Source organism: Zingiber officinale, chromosome 4A, assembly GCF_018446385.1.
Source record: "Zingiber officinale cultivar Zhangliang chromosome 4A, Zo_v1.1, whole genome shotgun sequence".
Lineage (NCBI taxonomy): Eukaryota > Viridiplantae > Streptophyta > Magnoliopsida > Zingiberales > Zingiberaceae > Zingiber > Zingiber officinale.
The window spans coordinates 18,790,032-18,812,001 of record NC_055992.1 but is presented as its reverse complement, the minus strand read 5'-3'; the positions used below and the strand labels follow the sequence as shown (position 1 = coordinate 18,812,001).

At 33.5% G+C, this 21,970-nt stretch overlaps 1 protein-coding gene across 3 annotated transcripts in view; it reads right to left on the bottom strand.

The window, feature by feature from the left end:
• The window catches only part of LOC121969659 (DExH-box ATP-dependent RNA helicase DExH1-like), a 36,953-nt gene extending 16,796 nt beyond the window's left edge, over positions 1 to 20,157 (bottom strand). Inside the window, exons 1-5 of one of the 3 annotated variants that reach the window (XM_042519863.1) lie at positions 19,895 to 20,157; positions 7,598 to 7,743; positions 6,136 to 6,235; positions 5,834 to 6,049; positions 5,635 to 5,730 (exon numbers count right to left, since the gene is read on the bottom strand). In XM_042519863.1, the coding sequence (XP_042375797.1) occupies positions 5,635 to 5,730; positions 5,834 to 6,049; positions 6,136 to 6,235; positions 7,598 to 7,743; positions 19,895 to 20,056 (720 nt within the window). In that variant the 5' untranslated portion in view covers positions 20,057 to 20,157. Of the gene's footprint in view, positions 1 to 5,634; positions 5,731 to 5,833; positions 6,050 to 6,135; positions 6,240 to 7,597; positions 7,744 to 19,894 lie in introns of those variants that run through there. The other 2 variants (XM_042519864.1, XM_042519865.1) reach the window with 2 other exon arrangements.
• Between the last annotated feature and the right edge of the window lie 1,813 nt (positions 20,158 to 21,970).

The following is a 21,970-nucleotide window of genomic DNA, read 5'->3' as shown; positions in this document are numbered from 1 at the left end:
AAAAAACCTAATAATTACATCATCATAATAAAAGATTAGCATGTTAATGTTGTTGCTAGTATTCGAGATATTGGCCATGTGAAAAAAGATTACTACTGATAGCCATAGGCTTATATAAAGATTAACTCTTAAGGGTTAGCTTTAAGTCTATTTTTTGTATTAATACCGATAAATTAACAATCGTATTCAATATAGATTTTGTGTGTATATTATCTATAAACAATTGTTAATTGATGAGAGAGTAATTTGAAAATGATTTATGTGCCCCTTAAACTAAAAAAATTGAAAGTATGTCTGTCACACTTTATAGATCAAAGTCTTGTGCTATTAGGAAGCAACTAGTACAAGAATTTAATGTAGCTGAGATTAAGAATGCTAAAATAGATATGCATTACTAAAAGGATCAAATAAACAAAATATTACTATCTAATAGCGACTAAATCTATTGGAGCAAAAAGGATGAAGTCATCATCTTAGCAGCCTCTAGGGCGACCCCACAATGTCTGGAAGGGGATAAATCACGAGGGGCATTTGCCTCAGCAAGGTATTTTGTACCCGTTGGGAATTGACCCAAGACCTATTCGAGCAAACACTCATGTAGGTATCAACTGCACTAACCTATGGGGGCTAATGCCTAATAGCGACAAAATTTAGCTCCAATGGATGATCAAATGAGGAAAAATAATTTGAAATGGTATGTATATGTTCAAAGGCAACCAGTAGATTATATAACTAAAATAATTGAATTTATTATAATTGAATGTGTACGAGGTGAAGAAAGAACAAAGGAATGAATAGTTAAATGTAATAAAAAATAATTGAATGGATTTGAATATTATCAGTGATATAGTGTAACATAAAGCTCAAGGAAGAAATAAATCCATTTAGCCCACCCATATAGTTGGGAAAAACACAACTTTGTGTAACTAACCATGGTGGTCAACAAACCAAAAAAATTGGTTTGTTTAATCATTGGTATAAAAACCACTAGATTTGCTCAGTCAAAAGAAGACAACAACAACAACAACAATCAAGCTTTTTCCCACTAGGTGGGGTCGGCTATATGAATCCTTTTACGCCATTGAACTCTATCTCCTATTATATCATCATCTATATTTAAATAAATTTTATCTTGTTTTATTGTTGCTAACCAAGTCTTTTTTGGTCTTCCTCTTCCTCGTTTGATATGCATATTTATCATAGTTTCACATCGCCTAACTGAAGCATTTATTGATCGTCTAAGTACATGTCCGTATCATCTTAAACGTGTCTCTCGGAGTTTGTCCTCAATAGATGCAACTCCGACTTTCTCTCTAATGCTCTCATTCCTTATTTTGTTCATCTTCGTATGTCCACACATCCACCTTAACATCTTCATCTCTGCAACTCTCATCTTATGCTCATGTGCTCGAGTCATAGCCCAACATTCAGCTCCATATAACATAGCAGGTCCAACAGCGGTTTTATAGAACTTACCTTTAAGTTTAAGAGGTACTTTACGATCACATAAAACACCCGACGATCCCCTCCATTTCACCCATCCTGCTTGTATTCTATGTAAGACGTCTCTCTCAATCCCTCCATCATTTTGTAAAAATGATTATAAATATTTAAATCTCTCGGTTCCGGGCAACTCGTCCTCTCCTATCTTAACAATTGTTTCATTACTTCTAATATTGCTAAACTTAAATTCCATATATTCTGTCTTTAATCTACTAAGCTTAAAACCTTTCCTTTTTAGTGTTTCCCTCCAAGATTCTAGCTTAGCATTTACTCCTTCACGTGTCTCATCTACCAAAATAATATCATCTGCAAACAACATGCACCACGGTACTGTGTCTTGAATGTGCGCAGTGAGTTCGTCCATAATTAATGTAAAAAGATAGGGACTTAGGGTTGATCCTTGATGTAACCCTATCTTTATCGAAATGTTTCAATTACTTCTTTACTCCAATCGTTACATCCTCATACATCTCCTTAATTAGTTCAATATACGCTACGCTAACACCTCTCTTTCTAAAATTCTCCATATAATTTCTCTCGGGACTCTATCATGTTTTTCTAAGTCAATAAATACCATGTGTAGATCTTGTTTTGCTCGATATTTTTCAATTAATTGTCTAAGGAGATGTATAGCTTTATCGTCGACCTTACGTGAACCCAAATTGATTTTACATCCGTGGTCTCCTTCCTTAATCTTTTTCTATTACTTTTCCCAAAGTTTCATAGTATGACTCATTAGTTTAATACCCCTATAGTTTGTACAATTTTGTACGTCTCCCTTATTCTTATATAAGGGAACTAGAGTACTTATCTTCCATTGATCAGACATTTTTTTTGTTTTTAATATCATGTTAAATAATTTTGTAAGTCATTCAATACCTTGTTTCCTTAAGCACTTTCATACCTCTATCGGAATATCATCTGGTCCAACGGTTTTTCCATTGTGCATCTCATTTAAAGTTTGAATTCTACGATAAAAATTAAAATTTCTATGCTCATTTGACCTAATTAAATTACCTAAGTTAAGTTGGTCACCTAAACCTTCATTAAAAAGTTGATGAAAATACCTCTTCCACCGCTCTTTTATTTCTCCATCATTTACTAATACCCTATTACATTCATCTTTAATACATTTTATTTGGCTAAGATCTCTTGTTTTCCTTTCTCTCACTTTAGCTATTCTATAAATGTCTCTTTCCCCTTCTTTTGTATCCAATTTTTGATATAAGCGTTCAAAAGTTTCATTTTTTGCTTCACTCACTACTTTCTTAGCTTCTTTCTTGGCTATTGTATATTTTTTTAAGTTTTCCTCGTTCTTACAAATATATAATTCCTTATAAGCTATTCGTTTTTCCTTCACTTTCTCTTGTACTTTCTCATTCCACCACCAAGATTCTTTACTTAGTGGTGCATGTCCCTTTGACTCACCGAGTACAGTCTTAGCTACTATTTTCAACTTTGATACCATCTTATCCCATGCTGTATTAGAGTCATCGTATATTTCACCTAATGCTTGTACTTCTACTTTCTCCTTAAATATATTTTGTTTCTCATCCTTTAACTTCCACCACTTAATTCTAGAAATTGTATATATTTTCTTTCTATTTGGTAGTTAAGCTTTCTCCAGGAATGACTTTGCAATCTTTACAAATCTTTCTATCCTTCTTCCTAACCATAAGAAAGTCAATTTGCAATTTATTATTCCCACTTTTGAATGTGACTAAGTGTTCTTCTCTTTTCTTAAAAAACATATTAGCTAATATAAGGTCATATGTTATCGCAAAATCTAATATAGTTTTCCCTTCCTCATTCCTCGTTCCAAACCCATAACTCCATGTACTTTCTCATATTCCTCATTTTTCACTCCAACATACCCATTTAGATCACCTCCTATTAAAATCATTTCATTTGGTAGAATATTTTGTAATATTTCATCTAAGTCCTCCCAAAACCTTGATTTGGTAGCTTCATCTAATCCTACTTGTGGTGCATATACTCTAATTATGTTCATAGTTTCTTTCACCACTATTATCTTAAGGGCTATAATTCTATCCCCTTTTCTAACTACTCCTACAACTTCATCTTTTAACAAATTATTTACAATGATACTCACTCCATTTCTTGGTTTACTCTTTCCAGTGTACCATAACTTAAAACCCAAGTTCTCTATCATCTTTGCCTTCTCGTCTATCCATTTTGTCTCTTGTACACACAAAATACTAATTTTTCTCCTAATCATCATATCTACTACCTCCATTGATTTACCAGTGAGAGTTCCTATATTTCATGTTCCAAATCTTAGATTATTAGTTTTCCTATCATATTTGTTCTTATCTAACCTATGGTGTGAAAATTTTTGTCTATTTAACATTACATCCAAATTCTCATGGAGATGTAGCGGTTCTTGCTGAGACGTTACAGTCGAACCCTATAACGCGAACTCTTGCATATTTATCACTACACCCGAGTTCTGGAGATGTAACGGTCCTTGCCGAGACGTTACAGTCGGACCCTGCAACGCGTTCCTTCCGAGGAACAACTTAACATTAGCACAATAGTTTAATGGATTCATTCATTGAATATTTGACATAGTTTGACGCTGGCTGGCAACCTAACGCAACCCCCCTCCTTTATCCGAGCTTAGAACCGGCCATGACCGGTCATCATGAGCGGAGTTTTGCTCACTCAAAAGACAATTTACTTAATTTTGTTCATTCTCTCTCTTCCAAGTAAAATCCAAACCTCAGAAATAAAATACAAATTATAAGCTAGAACAGTTGAAAACCAAGTTATTAGATTAGTGTCACAATAACAAAACATCCTACCAAGGTTTAAAATCTAGACCCGTGCCAAGATTTCGATCCCGAACTGGAATGATACGGTTTCAGCATCGTATTGTGTCGATATAGTTTTGGTATTTTTTTTAAATTTTAAATATAAATATATATTAATTTTATTAATATTTGATTACTAAATATACTTTATATTTTGAGATGTTAAATTTGTATTTCAATATTTTCTCATAAGATAATGCCTATTAATTTTTTAAAAAAATAAGTAATTAACATTCAAAATTAAATTTAAAATTATAAAATCATTTGAAAGGCTAAAAATAATTATAAAATTATTTGAAAATCTTAAATTATTTTTTAATGTATTTGTGAATTTTTTATTTTAAAAATTTTATTTCAAATGTTTAAGAATTATATTTTTGAAATTTTTTAGATTATCTTAAATTTATATTTAATTTTTTTAAAAAAATAAATTATTTTATAAAATATTTATTAATTTTTAAAATTTTAAAAAATTTGAAATATTTTTTAATATTTTATAATTATTATTAATAATATTATTAGTAATAGTTTATTTATAAAAAATACATATTAAAAAAACTAACTAAATAAAAAAAATGTGGCTGCGATGACCCACGGAGGTCATTGCGACACCAGTCCCCCTACAAAGGGTTTAGAATTTTAAATAATTTTTTATATATTTTAATTGGATAATTCTATTAGGATTTTAGAAAATATATTTGGTAATCTATTTAAGTTAGGGATTAACGAGATCTATTAAAAAAATAATAACATAGCTAATAAATAAATAAATAATTTATTATATATTTTTAGAATTAAAATAAATAAAATATATAATTAATTAGATAATTTTATTAAGATTTAATTAAACCTCTTTGAATTATCTCTTTCATATTTAGGAGTTGATTGAGATAATCAATCAATAGTTCACTTTTAATTAAAAAAAAAATCTCTTAAACCTAGCGTGTGACCCCTCCGACACGGCCACCGGGGTCGCGTGACCCCTCCAACGCAACCACTAGGGTCGCACAACCCTTCTGCAGCGTGCGACGGCTTTAGCATGGCCGTTGGAGTCGCGAGAATCCGGCGCGGCTGCTGGGGTCAAGCGTTGCGGCGACCACTGGGGTCGCGTGACCCTTCTATGACAACCGCGAGGGTCGCACAACGTCTCCGCGGCCGCCACTAGGCTAATGTCATGTCTGTGCTGGTCAGCGAGCAGAATGAAATATTTCGCCTGTTTCGACCGGCTTGGTACGAAATTTCAATCCATGCATCCAACGTTATACTCTACTAAAAGTGGTCAGAAGATAACTTTTACCTGATTTTCTGCCACAGCTGTTAAAAACTCATCCTTCATTTTGTATGCTGGTAACCTTTCCCTGAAAGCCAACATTGCTCTGGCACTCTGGGATGCCTGCAGGAGATAAAGTGATCACGAACATAATAGCAAATACAAACAGACAACTATATGGTTCCATCTTACTTAGTGTTGTCTCAAAAATCAGTAAAAAAACTACCTTCTTGGAATCCTGTAGGTCCCTCAGTTGAGCACTAAACTTTTCCTTTGAAGCATTAAACGATGAAATTGATTCAGATATAGAAATGGGCAAGGTTGTCAATGTTTTCTTGCCTCCCTCAACAAATGTACTGGTGGAGCTACTCTTGGCAGCCACATCTTTTGATCTATCCAAAAGATTTTCTACTCTTCTTTCAGTTTCTGTAGACATTTTAATCTGCATTGGAATGAAAGAAAATTCTCAGCTATTGATGCTCTAAGACTTACCTCCTAGACTGCCACAAGATATCAGTATTGAACTACCTCTGTTTGAGTTGATCCATGCTTTTCATCAAGATCAGCACGATAATCAGGCAAAGGAACTTTGCTAAAGACAAGTGTCTTCCCTTTGTTGTATGCATGGCTTACTTACCAAAACAAGACAGACAAAAGAAAGAAGTCATCAGAAAAATATTTGCATGCCCTTTGTGTCATTGTGCAGAAATAGTATTAACACAACATGTATAGATCAACTCAGATAAAATCTACAATAGAAGATTAACAATAAGCCCAAAGATGCTATAGAATGATTAACACAAATGGAAATCTGGTTGATACACTAATATTATGCCAAGGATTCATTGCTATTTCTTCATCCCCACAATCATTAGAGAGCTTGCCTAGTTACATTAAATTTATACCAATATTAAGACCATGTGGTGAAATGTTCTGCGTTTTCGCCTTAAATAATTGATTATTAGTTGCAGGGTCTAAAGTATTGTTCAGTGCTAGAGTTTGTCTTGACCGCAGTGGCACAGTTTTGGTATAATGTTATGCTAAAACACTTGCATGCTTTGGCACAGTTCAAAGCATTTGGAGATCAACTGAAATAAATTTTAATCTGATTGTTTTTTTTCTGCTTAACTTCTTCATATTCAAATATAAGAATATAGTAATGACAATTGAATAAATTAAAATTTTATGGTTATAAAATTACAAAAACATAGCAAACATCTCGTCCAATAATTATCTTTCTAATGAATAAATGAGTGTCGTGTATCAATAGGAGCATTGGTTCTTACAGCATTCTAAAGAGATTAACTTTATAATTTTCAGACTCGTGTTACAGAATGCCCCTAGAATATTGGGTATTAGAATTGATTTTATTGCATGACAATAAATATATCCTGCTTAACTAACCAATTGTACTTGGGACTCACATAGTTGGAACTATAACAAATCTAGGTACAAAAGATAGATACTTCTTGGTTTCTCCAACTCAAATATTGTCCCTTTACTCATTCACTCTTTGTAGTACTTTAAGTCCTCCATGTAATGCCAAACCAATATAATCTATCTCAATCGGTAACAAAAAGCCATATATAGTGGCATTTACCCCGGTCATAGTATCAATATCAGTCAGAGATCAAATAATACATTTGCTGTGCCAACACATACCACTCGACACTTGAAACCATGATCAATCGTGTGTCACTAAGAAATATATTTTAGATAGTTTGATGCCACTTTAACTTATAAAAATAATGGTCATGACTCTTTCTTATCTAAAAGGATGTTCAATATACTGCATATTTCAGTTTAGTGTCAAATTAATTCTGGCTAATTTGATTTCACATAATCACCTCATGATAGCAATATACATGATTTCATACATACCTAAATGGCATAAATGCATAACATTTTGGTAAAACAAAAACAAGAATAATTCTGTTATTTGCTTATTAAAAATAGAAGGACCAGCATCCATATGGAACTACAATCTTACAAGTATAACCCCTGCATCTGAGCTATACTTGACAGAGTATTCTGACCATCGCGACCAAAATTGCGCCTGACTATCAGCTCCTGTTGGCAATCTTGTTTAAATTGATGTATCTTAGTTGACCATTCATTTTCATCCAGCTTTTCAACCTGTACAACACCAAAACAAACATATGAATAAATAAAATAAAACAGAACACTGACTAATCAACGCATGAATCCACAGTATTATTCAGTAAAAATTGTAATCATCTAGCAACCTTATGATCTTTGAGTGACTCGAATATTGGCATATTCAAGGTTATCAAATGAAGGTTGGTATCATGAATTGTTTTGATGAATTATCAAAATAATAAACTATACAAAATCAATCATCCTTTATTCAAAATAGGTTTGATATCAAAAAGTAGCAAAATAATACAATATTTTATTCAATAACATGAAAGAATCGATAAAGTTGTTTATTCATTACAAAAGTTTACATTCTTATTTCATTGATGACAATTTACAAATTATTTTTGTTCCACTAAGTATTGAGATACAATGATCAATCAGAAAATTAGCAATCATTGTCTTGACATTTAAAAAAATCATTAACATCAACTAAAATACAGCTTAAACATGACATATCTTCTAAGTCCCTATAAATTTTGCCATAATTATCATTTTATTTTTCAACACAACAAAATTTATTCTTTATCATTGTTAGATGAATAGAACCCCACCAAAGCCGGTCCCAAGTCGGGTTGAAAAAGGGTGAGAGTTGTGCGCGTTAGGTTGCTCGCCAGCGTGGACTTTCATGCAAATGTTCGATGAATGGATTCATCAAACTATTGTGTTAATACTAGAATGTTCCTGGAAGGAACATGTTGCAGGATTCGACTGTAAAGTCTCAGCAAGGGCCACTACATGTAGTGCTAAATATGCAAGAGTTCGCGTTGAAGAGTTAATGTATCGGCAAGAACCGCTACATCTCTGTGAGAATTTAGGTGTAGTGTTAAATATGTAAGAGTTATCACATCATAAGTTGGATAAGAACAAATATTATATGAAAATTAATAATCTAAGATTTGGAATATGAAACATAAGAACGCTCATTGGTAAAGCGATGGAGGTAGTTGATATAACGATTAGAAGAAGAATTAATATTTTATGTGAAACAAAATGAGTAGAAGAAAAGATAAACATGATAGAGAATTCGAGTTTTAAGTTATGGTATACAGGAAGGAGTAAAACAAGAAATAAAGTAGATATTGTTGTCAATAGTTCGCTAAAGGACGAAGTAATTGGAGTAGTTAAAAAGGGGATATGATTATAGCTCTCAATATAGTAGCGGTGAAAGAAACTATTAATGTAATTAGCATATATGCACTTCAAGTAAGATTAGATGAACACACCAAATCTAGATTTTGGGACAATCTAGATGAGATATTACAAAATATTCCGCCAACCAAAATGATTTAATAGGAGATTTAAATGAGCATGTAGGAACGAAAAATGAGGAATATGACAGTGTATATGGGGGTTATGGGTTTGGAACAATAAATGAAGAAGGAAAAACTCTATTAGATTTTATAACAACATATGACCTTATACTAGCTAATATGTTTTTTAAGAAAAGAAAAGAACAATTGGTCATGTTCAAAATTAGGAATAATAATAACAAATTGACTTTCTTATAGTTAAGAAGAATGATAGAGAGATTTGTAAAGATTACAAAGTTATTCTTGGAGAAAATTTAACTAGTGTTGAATATACACCTCAAGCATAGTATCAATAGAAGAAAGATATATACGACTTCTAGAATTAAGTGGTGGAAGTTAAAAGATGAGAAGCAAAACACATTTAACGACAAAGTAGGAGTAAGTATTAAAAGACGTATATGACGACTCAAATATGACATGGGATAAGATAATATCAAAGTTGAAAATAATAGTCAAGAGTGTACTCAGTGAGTCAAAGGAACGTGCACACCTGGTAAAAAATCTTAGTGGTGGAATAAGAAAGTACAAGAGAAAGTGAAGGAAAACGAGAATTATATACTTGTAAGAACGAGAAAAACTTTTTAAAAAAATATACAGTAGTCAAGAAAATAGTAAATAAAACTAAGAATGAAACTTTTGAAAACTTAAATTGAAAATTAGATTAAAAAGGAGGAAAGAGACATTTATAAAATAACTAAAGTGAAAGAGAGGAAGACAAAAGATCTTATTCAAATAAAAAGTATTAAAGATAAATACAATAGAGTACTAGTAAATGATGAGGAAATAAAAGAGTAATGGAAAATGTATTTTCATCAACTTTTTAATGAAAGTTTAGATGACTAACTTAATTTAGATAATTTAAGTAGGTTAAATGAGTATAAAAATTTAAATTTCTATCATAAAATTCAAACTTTAGAATTAGAGTAAGCTTTAAATGAGATGCAAAATGGAAAATCAATTGAACCAAATAATATTCCGATAGAGGTATAAGAAGTGCCTTGGAAAACAAGGTATTGAATGCCTCACAAAGTTATTCAACCTTAAATTGAAAACTAAAAAAATGTGTGATCTATCCTTTATGTAAGAATAAAGGAGACGTATAAAATTGTGCAAACTATAGGGGTATTAAACTAATGAGTCATAGCATAAACTTTGGGAAAGAGTAATAGAAAAAAAGAGCAGTGACTGAAAATCAATTTGGATTTATGTCTGGAAGGTCGACATTAGAAATTATACATCTTCTGCAACTAATTGAAAAGTATCAGGAACAAAAGCAAGACTTACACATAGTATTCGTCGGCCTAAAAAAAGCTTACGATAGAGTACTAAGGAAAATTCTATGAGAACTCTAGAAAAGAGAGGTGTTAGGATAGTGTATATTGAACTAATTAAGGATATGTATAAGGATGTAATGACAAGAGGGAAGACTTCAAGCGAACTAACCGAAGCGTTTCATATGGTTACATACGATCAGCTCTAAGTCTATCTTTTTATAATAATCATGGATGACACATCCAATATACAATACCACGGTGTATGTTGTTTGCAGATGATATTGTTTTAGTAGATGAGACAGATAGAGTAAATACTAAACTCGAATAACGGGAATACTAGAAGTGAAAGGTTTTAAACTTAGTAGAATAAAGACAGAATATATGGAATTTAAATTTAGCAATATTAGACGTAATGAGACAATTGTTAAGATAAAAGATAACGAGTTGGGTGTAGCTAAGAGTTTTAAGTATTTATGATCATTTTTGTAAAATGATGGAGAGATTGAGAGAGATGTTTTACATAGAACATAAGCGAGATGGTTGAAATGGAAGAGAGCGTCAGATGTTTTTTTTGTGATCGTAAAGTATCTCTAAGACTTAAAGAAAAATTTTACAAAACAACAGTTAGACCTACTATATTATTTGGAGCTAAATGTTGAGTTATGACCCGAACATGTGAGTAGAAAATGAGAGTTACAGATATAAGGATGTTAAGGTGGATGTGTGGATATATAAGGATGGACAGGATAAAAAATAAAAATATTAAAGAAAAAATCGGGGTAGCACCTATTGAGAGAAACTCCGAGAGACACGTTTAAGATGGTACGAACATTTAATTAGACGATTAATAAATATTCTAGTTAAGCGAAGTGAAACTATGGCAAATATCCATATCAAAAGAGGAAGAAGAAAACAAAAAAAAACTTGGTTAGCAATGATAAAATAAGATAAAATTTATTTAAATATAAATAATGATATAGTAGGGGATACATATAGTCGACCCCACCTAGTGGGATAAGGCTAGGTTGTAATTGTTGTGTTGATAGATAAATAGTTCAACTATGGTTATCTCTATCAGCAATTAACAAAATTATTTTTTTATGTCATTATTAACTTTGAGATTGTACTCTTTTTTATATCACTTTGTATTCTTTTATAATATATTCAATTTAATTGCTAGTATATTAGGTTTAATTTAATTTCCTAACAACGATCAGGCTCACTTTTAATTAGTTAGGGTTATCATTTAATTTCTTAACGGAGGATCAGGCTTACTTTTAATTGGTTAGGGTTATCTTTCTTATTGTTAGAATCATATAAAATAAAATTCGTATTGAATTGAATCATTACAATTCTTTTCACTTCCAATTCATATGTATCGTATCATTTTAAATGTGAATTATCGTATAATATGGATAGTGAATCGTATGATTTTAATAACTGTAGGTATATTTGCAAATTGGTACTCCATAACTAACTAAAAAGTGAAAATAATCGCTGTATGAAGGGAATGGTATGGCCCAACAAAATATCAAAAAAAATGCTTGGACAACAAATATGTAATTCACTAGTTATTAAGACACATATAGTGCAAGTCTTCCTAGATTAATATTCTAATTGTAAAAATATTTTACAAATTAACATGTACAATTGATTTTAAAATTTTGGAAATTAAATTTGCACAAAATTTATATAATATTAGTTTTTAAATTTTGAAAAATACAAATAAAAAGTAATTTCCAAATTAATATCCTTGAAAAATACATTTACTATGAACTTAGTAAATTTAAAATTAAAATTTATTATCTGTAAAAAAAATTGTTTCTGATTTCAAATCTCAAGTTACTTTAAAAACAGGAATAACACATCATTTTAAATTGTATTGGAAACTTAAGATCTAGAATTGCTTAATAGTGTACATTTTCTTTTGGAAATTTTAATGGTTGAAATTCTTTTTTGTTTTGAATTGATTCAGAAATGATGTAAAACTAGGAATTCAAAAATGCAGCAAAATTTGAGATGTTACTTGAAATGTTGAAGGTGGAGGTATCCATGGGTTATTTAAAATATATTTTAAATTTGAAATGATTATTAGCCAGGGGGGAGTAGTATCGATGTTGGATGGATGAGTTTTATGCACATTTGTAGAAGTGGGACAACTGAGAGAAAGTGGCAAGATAATGGCAAAGCTTTACAGATTCAAGCTACCAAGTATACTTTAGCTAAAGAGGTTCTTTATAAGAGGTCACATTTGTTATAAAGCCTAAGGTGTTTGCATGCAGATTAGCGTTTGTTGGTGTTCAGAGAACTGCATGATAAAATATGTGGCGACAACATTGGCACAGGTAGAGGTGAATCCAAATTAAAGACTGCAGAGTCAATTGACCCAATTTTGGTGAGAAGGGCATATTAAGAAGCTACAACAGCATGCATTTTTGAACTATTATATCTACATATTATGACGCCATATATTGATATATTCTTTTATCTACTGTTATTCTAATATAAACATACATGTCTATATATATTTATGAATTTTTTTAGCTTATTATTGCACCCACTAAAGGTAAATCTAGGCTCCAGCAGACCAGCACTAATTGCAAGGAATTTGATAATGAAAGTCATAAGGACATGCTATGGCAGCTGAATTTATGAAGTGCATTAGACTGTCTTACCAATCTATTTGTGGATGTTGATATTTTTAGTCATGTCCACAAGGTAAAGATCAAAAGAAATTCTTATTCATGAGATTTAATCACTTCTCTGAATTGTTGAAGGCAGAGCCAGTTAAGAATATCACAAAGAAGCAGATGGAGGACTTCTTGTGGAAAAACCAGATAACTTGAATTGGGCTACCTAAAAATTCTGATGACAGACAATGGGATTCGGTTCAGTAGTTCTAGATTTAAAAAATACTATTTAGATTTTAGACTATGGTATTGATTTAAGATTTACCTCTGTTATAACCTAAAATTAAAATTTATAATTTGCAATTTGAATTTTAGAGCCTAAATGCCTAAAATAACTCAGGAGGAAAGGATGGCATAACATAATTCCTTGTTAGTAGTGCTATCAAATGGGATAACCCGTGGTAGGGCAGGGTGAGTCAACCCGCCAAAAACCCATCATATGGCAGGACAGGATGGTCAGGCATCCCAGTGGGTTGCGGGCCCGCTAAAAAATTAAAAAAATATATAGAAAAGGCCAAAAATTTTAAGGTTGGATCGTAGATTAGGCGGGTCAAGCTCAAGAGTCCATTGAGTTTTTTACTTTAGTTTTAAATTTTAGAAGATTTTTTTTCTCAACCCGCAGGTCAACCCAAGCCCATCGCAGGCCAATCCACGTGGGTCGCAGGCCTAGGCAAATCAGCCCGCCTTGACCTGCCTTAAAATGGGTTGGTAAAATTTTAATCCAACTCACTTAAATTGTTTAACAGGCGGGTGAACCCGATGAGCCCAACCCAAATTGAAAGCTTTGCTTGTTAGACATAACAAAATAATAACTATACATTTTCTTTATTAAAAACTTCATTAAAGATAGATAGCACATCTTAACCTTTTGTTGGATATAGCAAAATGAGAATCTGATATTTTCTCTGTTTAAACCAGATAGAATAAGAACTACTAGAAAAACAAAGAAATTGGGAAGATAATGTTCTTAAAAGAAAATTGAAATAAAGTAGTAAACAAAATATGATAATTTGCTGTGCAAGTAGGAGCCGAGGATTATAGGAAGAGGATATCTTCTAACAAAGAAGAAGATGTAAGATAGATGCATAACAGATGTTATGTTGTAGATGGCAGGAGCTAAGATCTTTATTAAGAAGAAGCTGATAGGTTGGCAGAGAAGGAGACAACCACCACAATATAGCCAAAGCGAAGGAATAGGCTTCTTCAAATTTGGCCATATCTAGTTTTGGAATCTTAGAAAATGAGTAGAGTTAAGAGGTTGGCCAAGAAAGAGAATGAGTAAGTTGTTTATTTAAGGATTTCTCGCGTAAGAGAAATGGTGCCACGGAGAGGAAGTGATTAATGCAGCTAGTTTCCATCAATGTGAGTATGCATGGAGAGTACACCTATATAGGTATAGGAGATGACCAGTAAACTATAGGAATTATAGGAAGGGGACTGTATGATAGCAAAGAGTCACAACTTGGTCTCTCAATGAAGGATTCACACAATGGCTAGCACGACCAGAAGATGCACAAGAAGGTTATGCAGACACATATTGTGGAAAAGATTGGAAGCTGTAGCTTGTGTTTATATCCTCCTAGTGATGGCATCACTGCAGGAGACACAACTACTCTTCTTTGCAAGCAAGCAAAGTCAGATCTAGTTCTTGTAGGGAGTATTGGAGAAGATGTTGGCAATGGCCAGTTCATGGGCATTGGCAACAACCGGATAGCGGACAACAACTGAGGTGTGCAACAAAATTGTTGAAGAGAAGAGATTCAACGAAGAGAGAAGAATAGATAATGAGAATGGGCTGTGAGCAATGGCAAGGGCCTCCTTTTAGGAGAACTATTCTGGAATCCTAAGCCTAGAAAAAGTATTAATACCATGTAGAATTTGGAAAAGATAAAAATATATTATATATAATGAAACCACCATTTGATAAATACATAGACTTATGATAATGTTTAGGGACTAAGCACACTGTACCTTATAAACTCAATACCTACAACACAAGTGTAACAAAAAATCACCTTATGTATTTAAAGAAAAAAAGATTCAAACTATCAAAGCAATTTGTAGTTGAGTAGGAAAAGAATCAAGTTTATTGGTATTTGTTAGTTAAGTATTTAATTTGAGATCATCTGAGTACAAGGTAATAAAACACATTGCCATGATGCTAAATCTTACTCAAAATAATTGTCACATAAAAATAATTAATATATGTTGCAACGTAGTAGGTTTAAATCGTTACGTCGTTTTTTCCCTTGTGGCTCATTTTAGATTTTGGAGTGTGCTCCAAAACTCTTTCATGTACCAGAAAGTAATCTATATCTCAGAGAGAACGTCGCAAATGAATGTTAAACCATCGACCCAAAGAAACATAGGTCTTCTGATTCAACATGGAACCAAAAACGGGTAGTAAGATTCATTCTCTGAATTGTTAAGAGGTCGGTCTTTGAGAAGATCGTGTAAAATACCGAAAATAGGCGAATATTAATAAGGGAATTTTTCGGAATTTTTGAAAATTTTCCGGGAATTTTTCGGAGCTCGTACGGACGAGTTAACGGAGATAAAAACGGGGTCCCAGAAAGCCTGTTTGGGTTTCCCCAATTAAAAGAGGAAATGTTGAATTCTTAATTCCTTTTCTTTATTTCTTCGTTTTCTTTTTCCCCGCCGAACCCACGCGAGCCGTTCCCTTTCTTTTTCTTCTTCCCCCGCTGAATCGCTTGTGCCCTAGCCGGCCGATCCCTCTTCCTCCTCCCTCACGATGCTTCTGCCCTAGGTTGGCGCCGCACGGAGCAGCCCCGATCTCTCTCCCCTCCAGCGACGCCAACCACTGCTGTGCCCTAGATTGGGTTCATAGTCACCCGAACGCGCCGACGTCGACGCACAAAACCTCTTCGCTGTGCCTAGCACTGTCGACAGATTCTTGGTCACCTCCGACCAGTGGAGAGGAAGAAGGTTACGATTTGGTGAGGAAGTGGTGATCTTTGGTGATTTTGGGATCCGACAGTCCATTTCTGCCACCCGGGTCCAGCAGCCACGAACTTGGCAGAGGATCAGTGATCTTCACCTTTGATTTTCTTCCCTGTTGTGTTTCTTTGCTGTGTATGTTCTTCCTCCTGGTTGTGGATCAAGGGTACGAGATTTGGAGAGGAAGAGTCAAGTAGTCTTTGCCGAGAGGTTGTTACTCTTGTCCAACGACACCTGGTTTCCAACAGCAACCCTTCCATCCAGCACAGCTGAGATTTGAGGTAAGGATTATATGTATATGAATATTGGTTGTAGATCATGTTTCGAATTGGAGGATTTAGTTAGATGATCATGTGAATTTAGGTAAGGAACATGATTTTGGTACATATTGATTTAGGTAGGAATTGGTACATACATAATTGCTTATGTGTTGGAATTGGTGAGGTGTGGTGAATTGTGAAGGGGATGTGGATCTATTGGATTGATTCACTATGATTTAATCCTAATAGGTTTAGGATTTGGTCATTTTGATTTAATGATATAATTAATTGTAAAATGTATTGTTACAGGACTGTGATTCGAGATTGGGCGTCTCGACATCAGATTGGTTCGATTCGATCTATATCGGAGGCGGGTACCTCTTGACTTATCTTTTATGATATTGTCTTTGGATATGCATAGTATTTTATAACTACAAGCAATGAACATGTTTGTCTTTGGTATGTCACTGTTTGATATCCATAGCATGTTAGGTTTATCGCCTGTGACGTATCCGTGCTTACATCATGTGATTTATTGCCATGAGTATCTTAGTATTTAGAATAAGTGACATACCATGTTTTACTGAGGTTAGGACTAGGATTTGGATTGTTGTTTCTGGCCTGTGTATCTAGATTATCTGATACTTAGGTTTTTGTGCCATATCAGATTTGTGTACCTCTATTTGTATATCATATATGATTCGGGTGTTTAGACCCTGATTCTTTGATCTGTGTATATTGTTGGTACATATGCTATGGAAGAGGGATATGATTTGGGTCTAGGTTGTTATACCTTAGAGGACTTGTATACCCTAGATCCGTGGATTTGACTTACTGATACTGTGGTACCCATATTATGTATATATGGATTTTTCTATGCTGATCAGGATATTCCATACTTATTATGTTCAGGACATAGGGTTATTGATATTTTATCTGACCTGTGTACTCTAGATCTTGGTATGTGACCATCACTTTTTGATACCCATTTTGTATGTATGGATGTGGTTATGTTGATCGATTTTGCCATGTTTAGTGTCATGCATCATGATTGCATCTTGTGCGATAGTCGACTCCATTGTTGTTGAGCACATCCAATTACGTGGATCTGCACACACCACTCATGGGTTAGTGGTCGATTCGGGCAGTGTGTGTTGCAGCGGGGACTTTGTTTGGCTACGTTGGTCCGCTCGTGGGTAGTGTGACCTAACGTGTTAGCGGCGAGGATTCCTCCCGTCGTCGTGTCTGGGAGTTGAGCATTGAGCTCCCCATTTATGATTTGGGGTCACGGGACGGGAGTACTCGACAACATCCGTCCACTCGGTCACTCATCAGGAGCAATGAGCAGAGTGCACGGTTGTCACTGACCTACCCACTCGGTCTCGCCGTTTGTGTGTGAGATGATTGCTGGCGGGGGGGACCAATCATTTTGATCATATTGATCATTTATTTCTTGTGATTGTGTTTCCTGCATTTATTTGCTGCATTTGGTTGGATCATATGTTTGGCATGCATACAGGATTTAGGGCACTTCGGTTTGATGACCCTTTTGTTTGGATAGGAGTTCTGGTGAGTACAGCTTCCTTAGTTTTTCGGTTTCGCATCTTTCTAGATATATGATTAGGAAGTCGTATTCCATGTTTATTCTTATTAGATATATCTTACTAGGCGTATCTATTGGTATTCACTGAGTTGTTGAACTCACCCGTGGACTCTATATTTTTCAGAACCGGGTTATTTATGGTGTCGCTTGGAGCATCCTGTCTGCTGGTCCCCACGTCTCATCAGAGGACTTATCGGTTCACGTATGTTTTTGTTTGTTTTATGTATCGGTTTGTTTAGCTCTGTACTCTGGTTTTATTTTTGGAGTGTTGACGTTGTTATGTGGTATTTTGAATTTATGTTATTGGTTGTGTAAGTCTAGCCGGCTAGCAGTTTTGTGTTTTGGTTTTGGTACAGCCGAGTGGGCTGCTTTATATTTACCTGCGTGGTTGTGTCAGCCAGAGGCTGAATTTGATATTAACTGCGTGGTGTTTGTTTTCTTTTATTGTTATTATTCCAGCCGCATGTGGCTGAGGTATATAGTGCTTGTAGAAAAGTTTCAGATTGTCTGCCGTACAGGGGAGATGCTGCCGAAATTTCTTCGGACAGAGACTCCTCTGGGGCGTGACAGATCGCATCAACAGGACCAGACCAGCCCTGAGGCATATCACTAGGGCGATAGCCTAAGGCCCCCCGATTTTTAAGGGCTCCTAAATTTGACATGCATATATAATATATATTATATATAATTAGATTGTTTTAATAAAAACCAAAAAAAAATATTTTATTGGATTATTTTAATAAAGGTCCAAAAATATATATACTATTGAATTGTTTTAATAAAGGCCAAAAAAAGAAAATATTTTCCATTAAAATTTAAGAAAAAATCTAAAAAAAGAAAAGAAAGAAAAAGAAAGAAAGTAGACAATCCTTTTTTCCCTTTCCAAGACTTTATTCCTTGTACAACTCTTTCTTCATTAATTCGTTTACATAAGTCAGAACGCTAATGTTCTTCCTTCTCCTCTTTTGAATCTCTTCTGATTAAATCAAAAAAGTCTATTCTCTAATTGCAATTTTAGTTTCATCAATATCATCATTCATCAATATATAAACTTACAACATAAGTTGCCTACTTATCTATATTTTTTCTTATTGTCAATATTCAATATTAATTTTTAATATTGTATTGGAGTCCAATATTTTATGATTTTTCTTGCGGACTTGAAAGAGTTTAAATAAATCATCCCAATTTTAATTATCATAAAATAAATTATATCGATTGTTTTAAGCACAAACCAGGATTTATTGCTCTTTCACTATTATTTCACTGCTTGTGTTTGTTTCATTGCTAGCTTTGTGTGTTTTATTTTTACATTTGAAATTTGTAGCACAAACATGTTTCCAAAGAAATATCAATCTGGGAGTCAGAAAAAAAAAAAGTGAAACAAATTATTAAAACTCACAAAGGTGTTCTTATAAGTTTTTTAAAGCTAACTCTTCAATTGAAGACTCAGTTGATGAATTACTAGAAAAAAGTCAAGAAGAACTAAATGATCATGCAACAAATGAGTAACAATCAAGTAATCAACAAGAAATAAATGATTATGCAATCAATGAGCGAGGATAATTGAGAGAAAACAATGATCATAATCATGCAACGAATAAGCAAGAAAAATTGAGAGAAAATGATGATAATGATTTGAATATAAATGGCTTGAAAATTTTATGCATCGAAAATGAAGTGTTAGAAAAACTTGATTTTAAAGACCTCATTGTTGATTTTGCTTCTCAAAATGCTGGAAAATTTAGATTTTTTCAATGATTATTTCATAGTTGTTTTTTTTATTTGTAGGTATAGCACTTTTTAGAGAAACTTTGGAAACATATTTTTGTATGGTGTTACACTTTTAAAGAATTTTGAGAAATATATTTTATATAAAGTTTATCCTATTTTAAATGAAATATATTAATTTTTAAGTTTTACGAAGTTCCTTTTCTCTTTTCGCAAGGGCTCCAAAAGTCAGGCCGGCCCTGCGCATAGAAGAAAGTAAATGGAGGGAGAAATAGTATAAGACGAGAGGCAGAAGAATCACCTCGCCAGCCATCTGGCGAAGACGTTCGGCCCTCCATTGAGGATCCCACCACCTCTGCTCCCCCCGACCGCCGCCGCCTCTCCCGCCCCCTCTTCCACCTCTTCCACTGCCACCTCGTCCTCCGCCCCTGCGGCCGCCCTGGTAGTTGGGACGGTAGGACATAAGGCGAACAACGACTCCCAAAGGGAGACGACGGTGAGATAGATTTCTGGCGGACGCCAACAAGCAGTGGTGCCGACCACCGAGAGCACAGGCCGCGGACATCACAGGAAGAGGCAATAGACCTGAATGAAATTTATAGAGCGAGGTTTTGTGCCGGTTTGGTTCGTGGGTTTGGGCTTCAGCCCATACTAAATAAACCGCTTCAGGGATCCGCATCATACACACTTTATTGGATCTATAATTATTTTAAAACATTTTAATTTGTCTTTATATTTCTTATTTATTATTTTATTTATCTTAATATTAAATGAATGGTATTTGGTTTCTATTTTATAAACTCTTTCTTAATACCTTGCATTATAGAATTAAAATAAAAAAAATAAGTAAACTATAAGAGGTAAAAAAAATTTAGAAGAAATTAGTTATTAGATTGAGTGAGTAAACTCTAACTTAATAATTTAGACTTCACTTGATTAATTTTAAAGGCAAATGACTTTTCTTCCATTTTCAATATATTCCTTTAAGTATTTTATCATTATATCACATCCATTGGAGCTCAGCAAGTAAGAAATATTTTTAGTTCTGATTTTTATTATTGTGTTCTTAGAGGTATCTCTAATAGAATTTAATATTATAGTGTAATCAAACTTTAAATTGAATTTGATATATACTATATATTGGCAAACCATAATAGAACTACAAAGTAGAAAAGGGATAAATCAAGAGTAAGTTTATACAAAATTAAGAGTATGAATAGAGATGTTGATGAGGAATAGAGATGTTGATGAAGTAGGAAAAGTTCTAGACAAGTGTTTGGATACTAGTGTCTAAATCATTCCTCTTAAAACAAAAATTTGTGAATTTTCTTTGAGGACTTCCACAGATGATACAACATGTAGGATACTATTAATTTTAGTTTTTTCCCATGCAAAGAAATGTTATATTAGGATAAAATATTCTTGTGATTTAGTTATCTGTATCTTATCATATGACTAACGATACTTACCGTTTGGGATGAACGATATCACCTTTTTGTTCCAATTAAATGTGTAACAATCCACTAATTTATTCTTTGCAAGTGATAATAGGATATATCTCTACAAACAAAAACAAAAAAGGGAAAGACACTTTAACCCACACCATAGAATTTTTCCATTCTTATAGTAAGTTTGATCCTAATCAGGATTGCTCTCAATAAATAACAATCCTCACCTCTTTCTAAAGGATGAAAACTAAAAGCTAATCCTTGTCTAAGCTCATGGTTTTGCATTGGGCACTTAATCTTAATAACAAAGAGTACTAAATCATTCCATAATGCTCTTTAAATATTATATTTTAAATATTATATGGAATGATTGAATATTAAATTGTGACATGACATTGGGACCACAAGGACAATAATAATTTTATTGTTATGTCAAGACTCCTCTTTCTATTTTCTGGACAACAATAACAATAATCAAGTCACCACTAGCAAGGAGTCAACATTGAAAAAGACCCCATGGGCTAATATGGTCAAGTTCAAGTATCCCTTCCCACCTCACTCACCTTGACCATACTTCCAACAACTAGTTGGCGCGAGCTTCATCATGTTGTCACTAATGTGTCTTAGCTTCCTTTGTCTTCGTGTTTACCATAGGTAAGCTCAAGGGAAGGAAAGTGTTCGTACACAAAGGACCTCATATGCTTAATTCTCACAAAGAGATAAATTCATTCAACACACTTTATTAAATCTAAATGTGTAAGAGAGGTGGGCTCTAAGAGGGTGAGGAAATTATAAAAAACTATTGAATCGATGTAGAAGCTAAGTTGGCGAAGCACAAAGATTCAATTTGAAGTTAGTTGTTGCGAAACACAAAAGGGTTTTAGTGTTGCATAATTAAACCTTTCCATTTATTATTTTCTCAGAAGAAT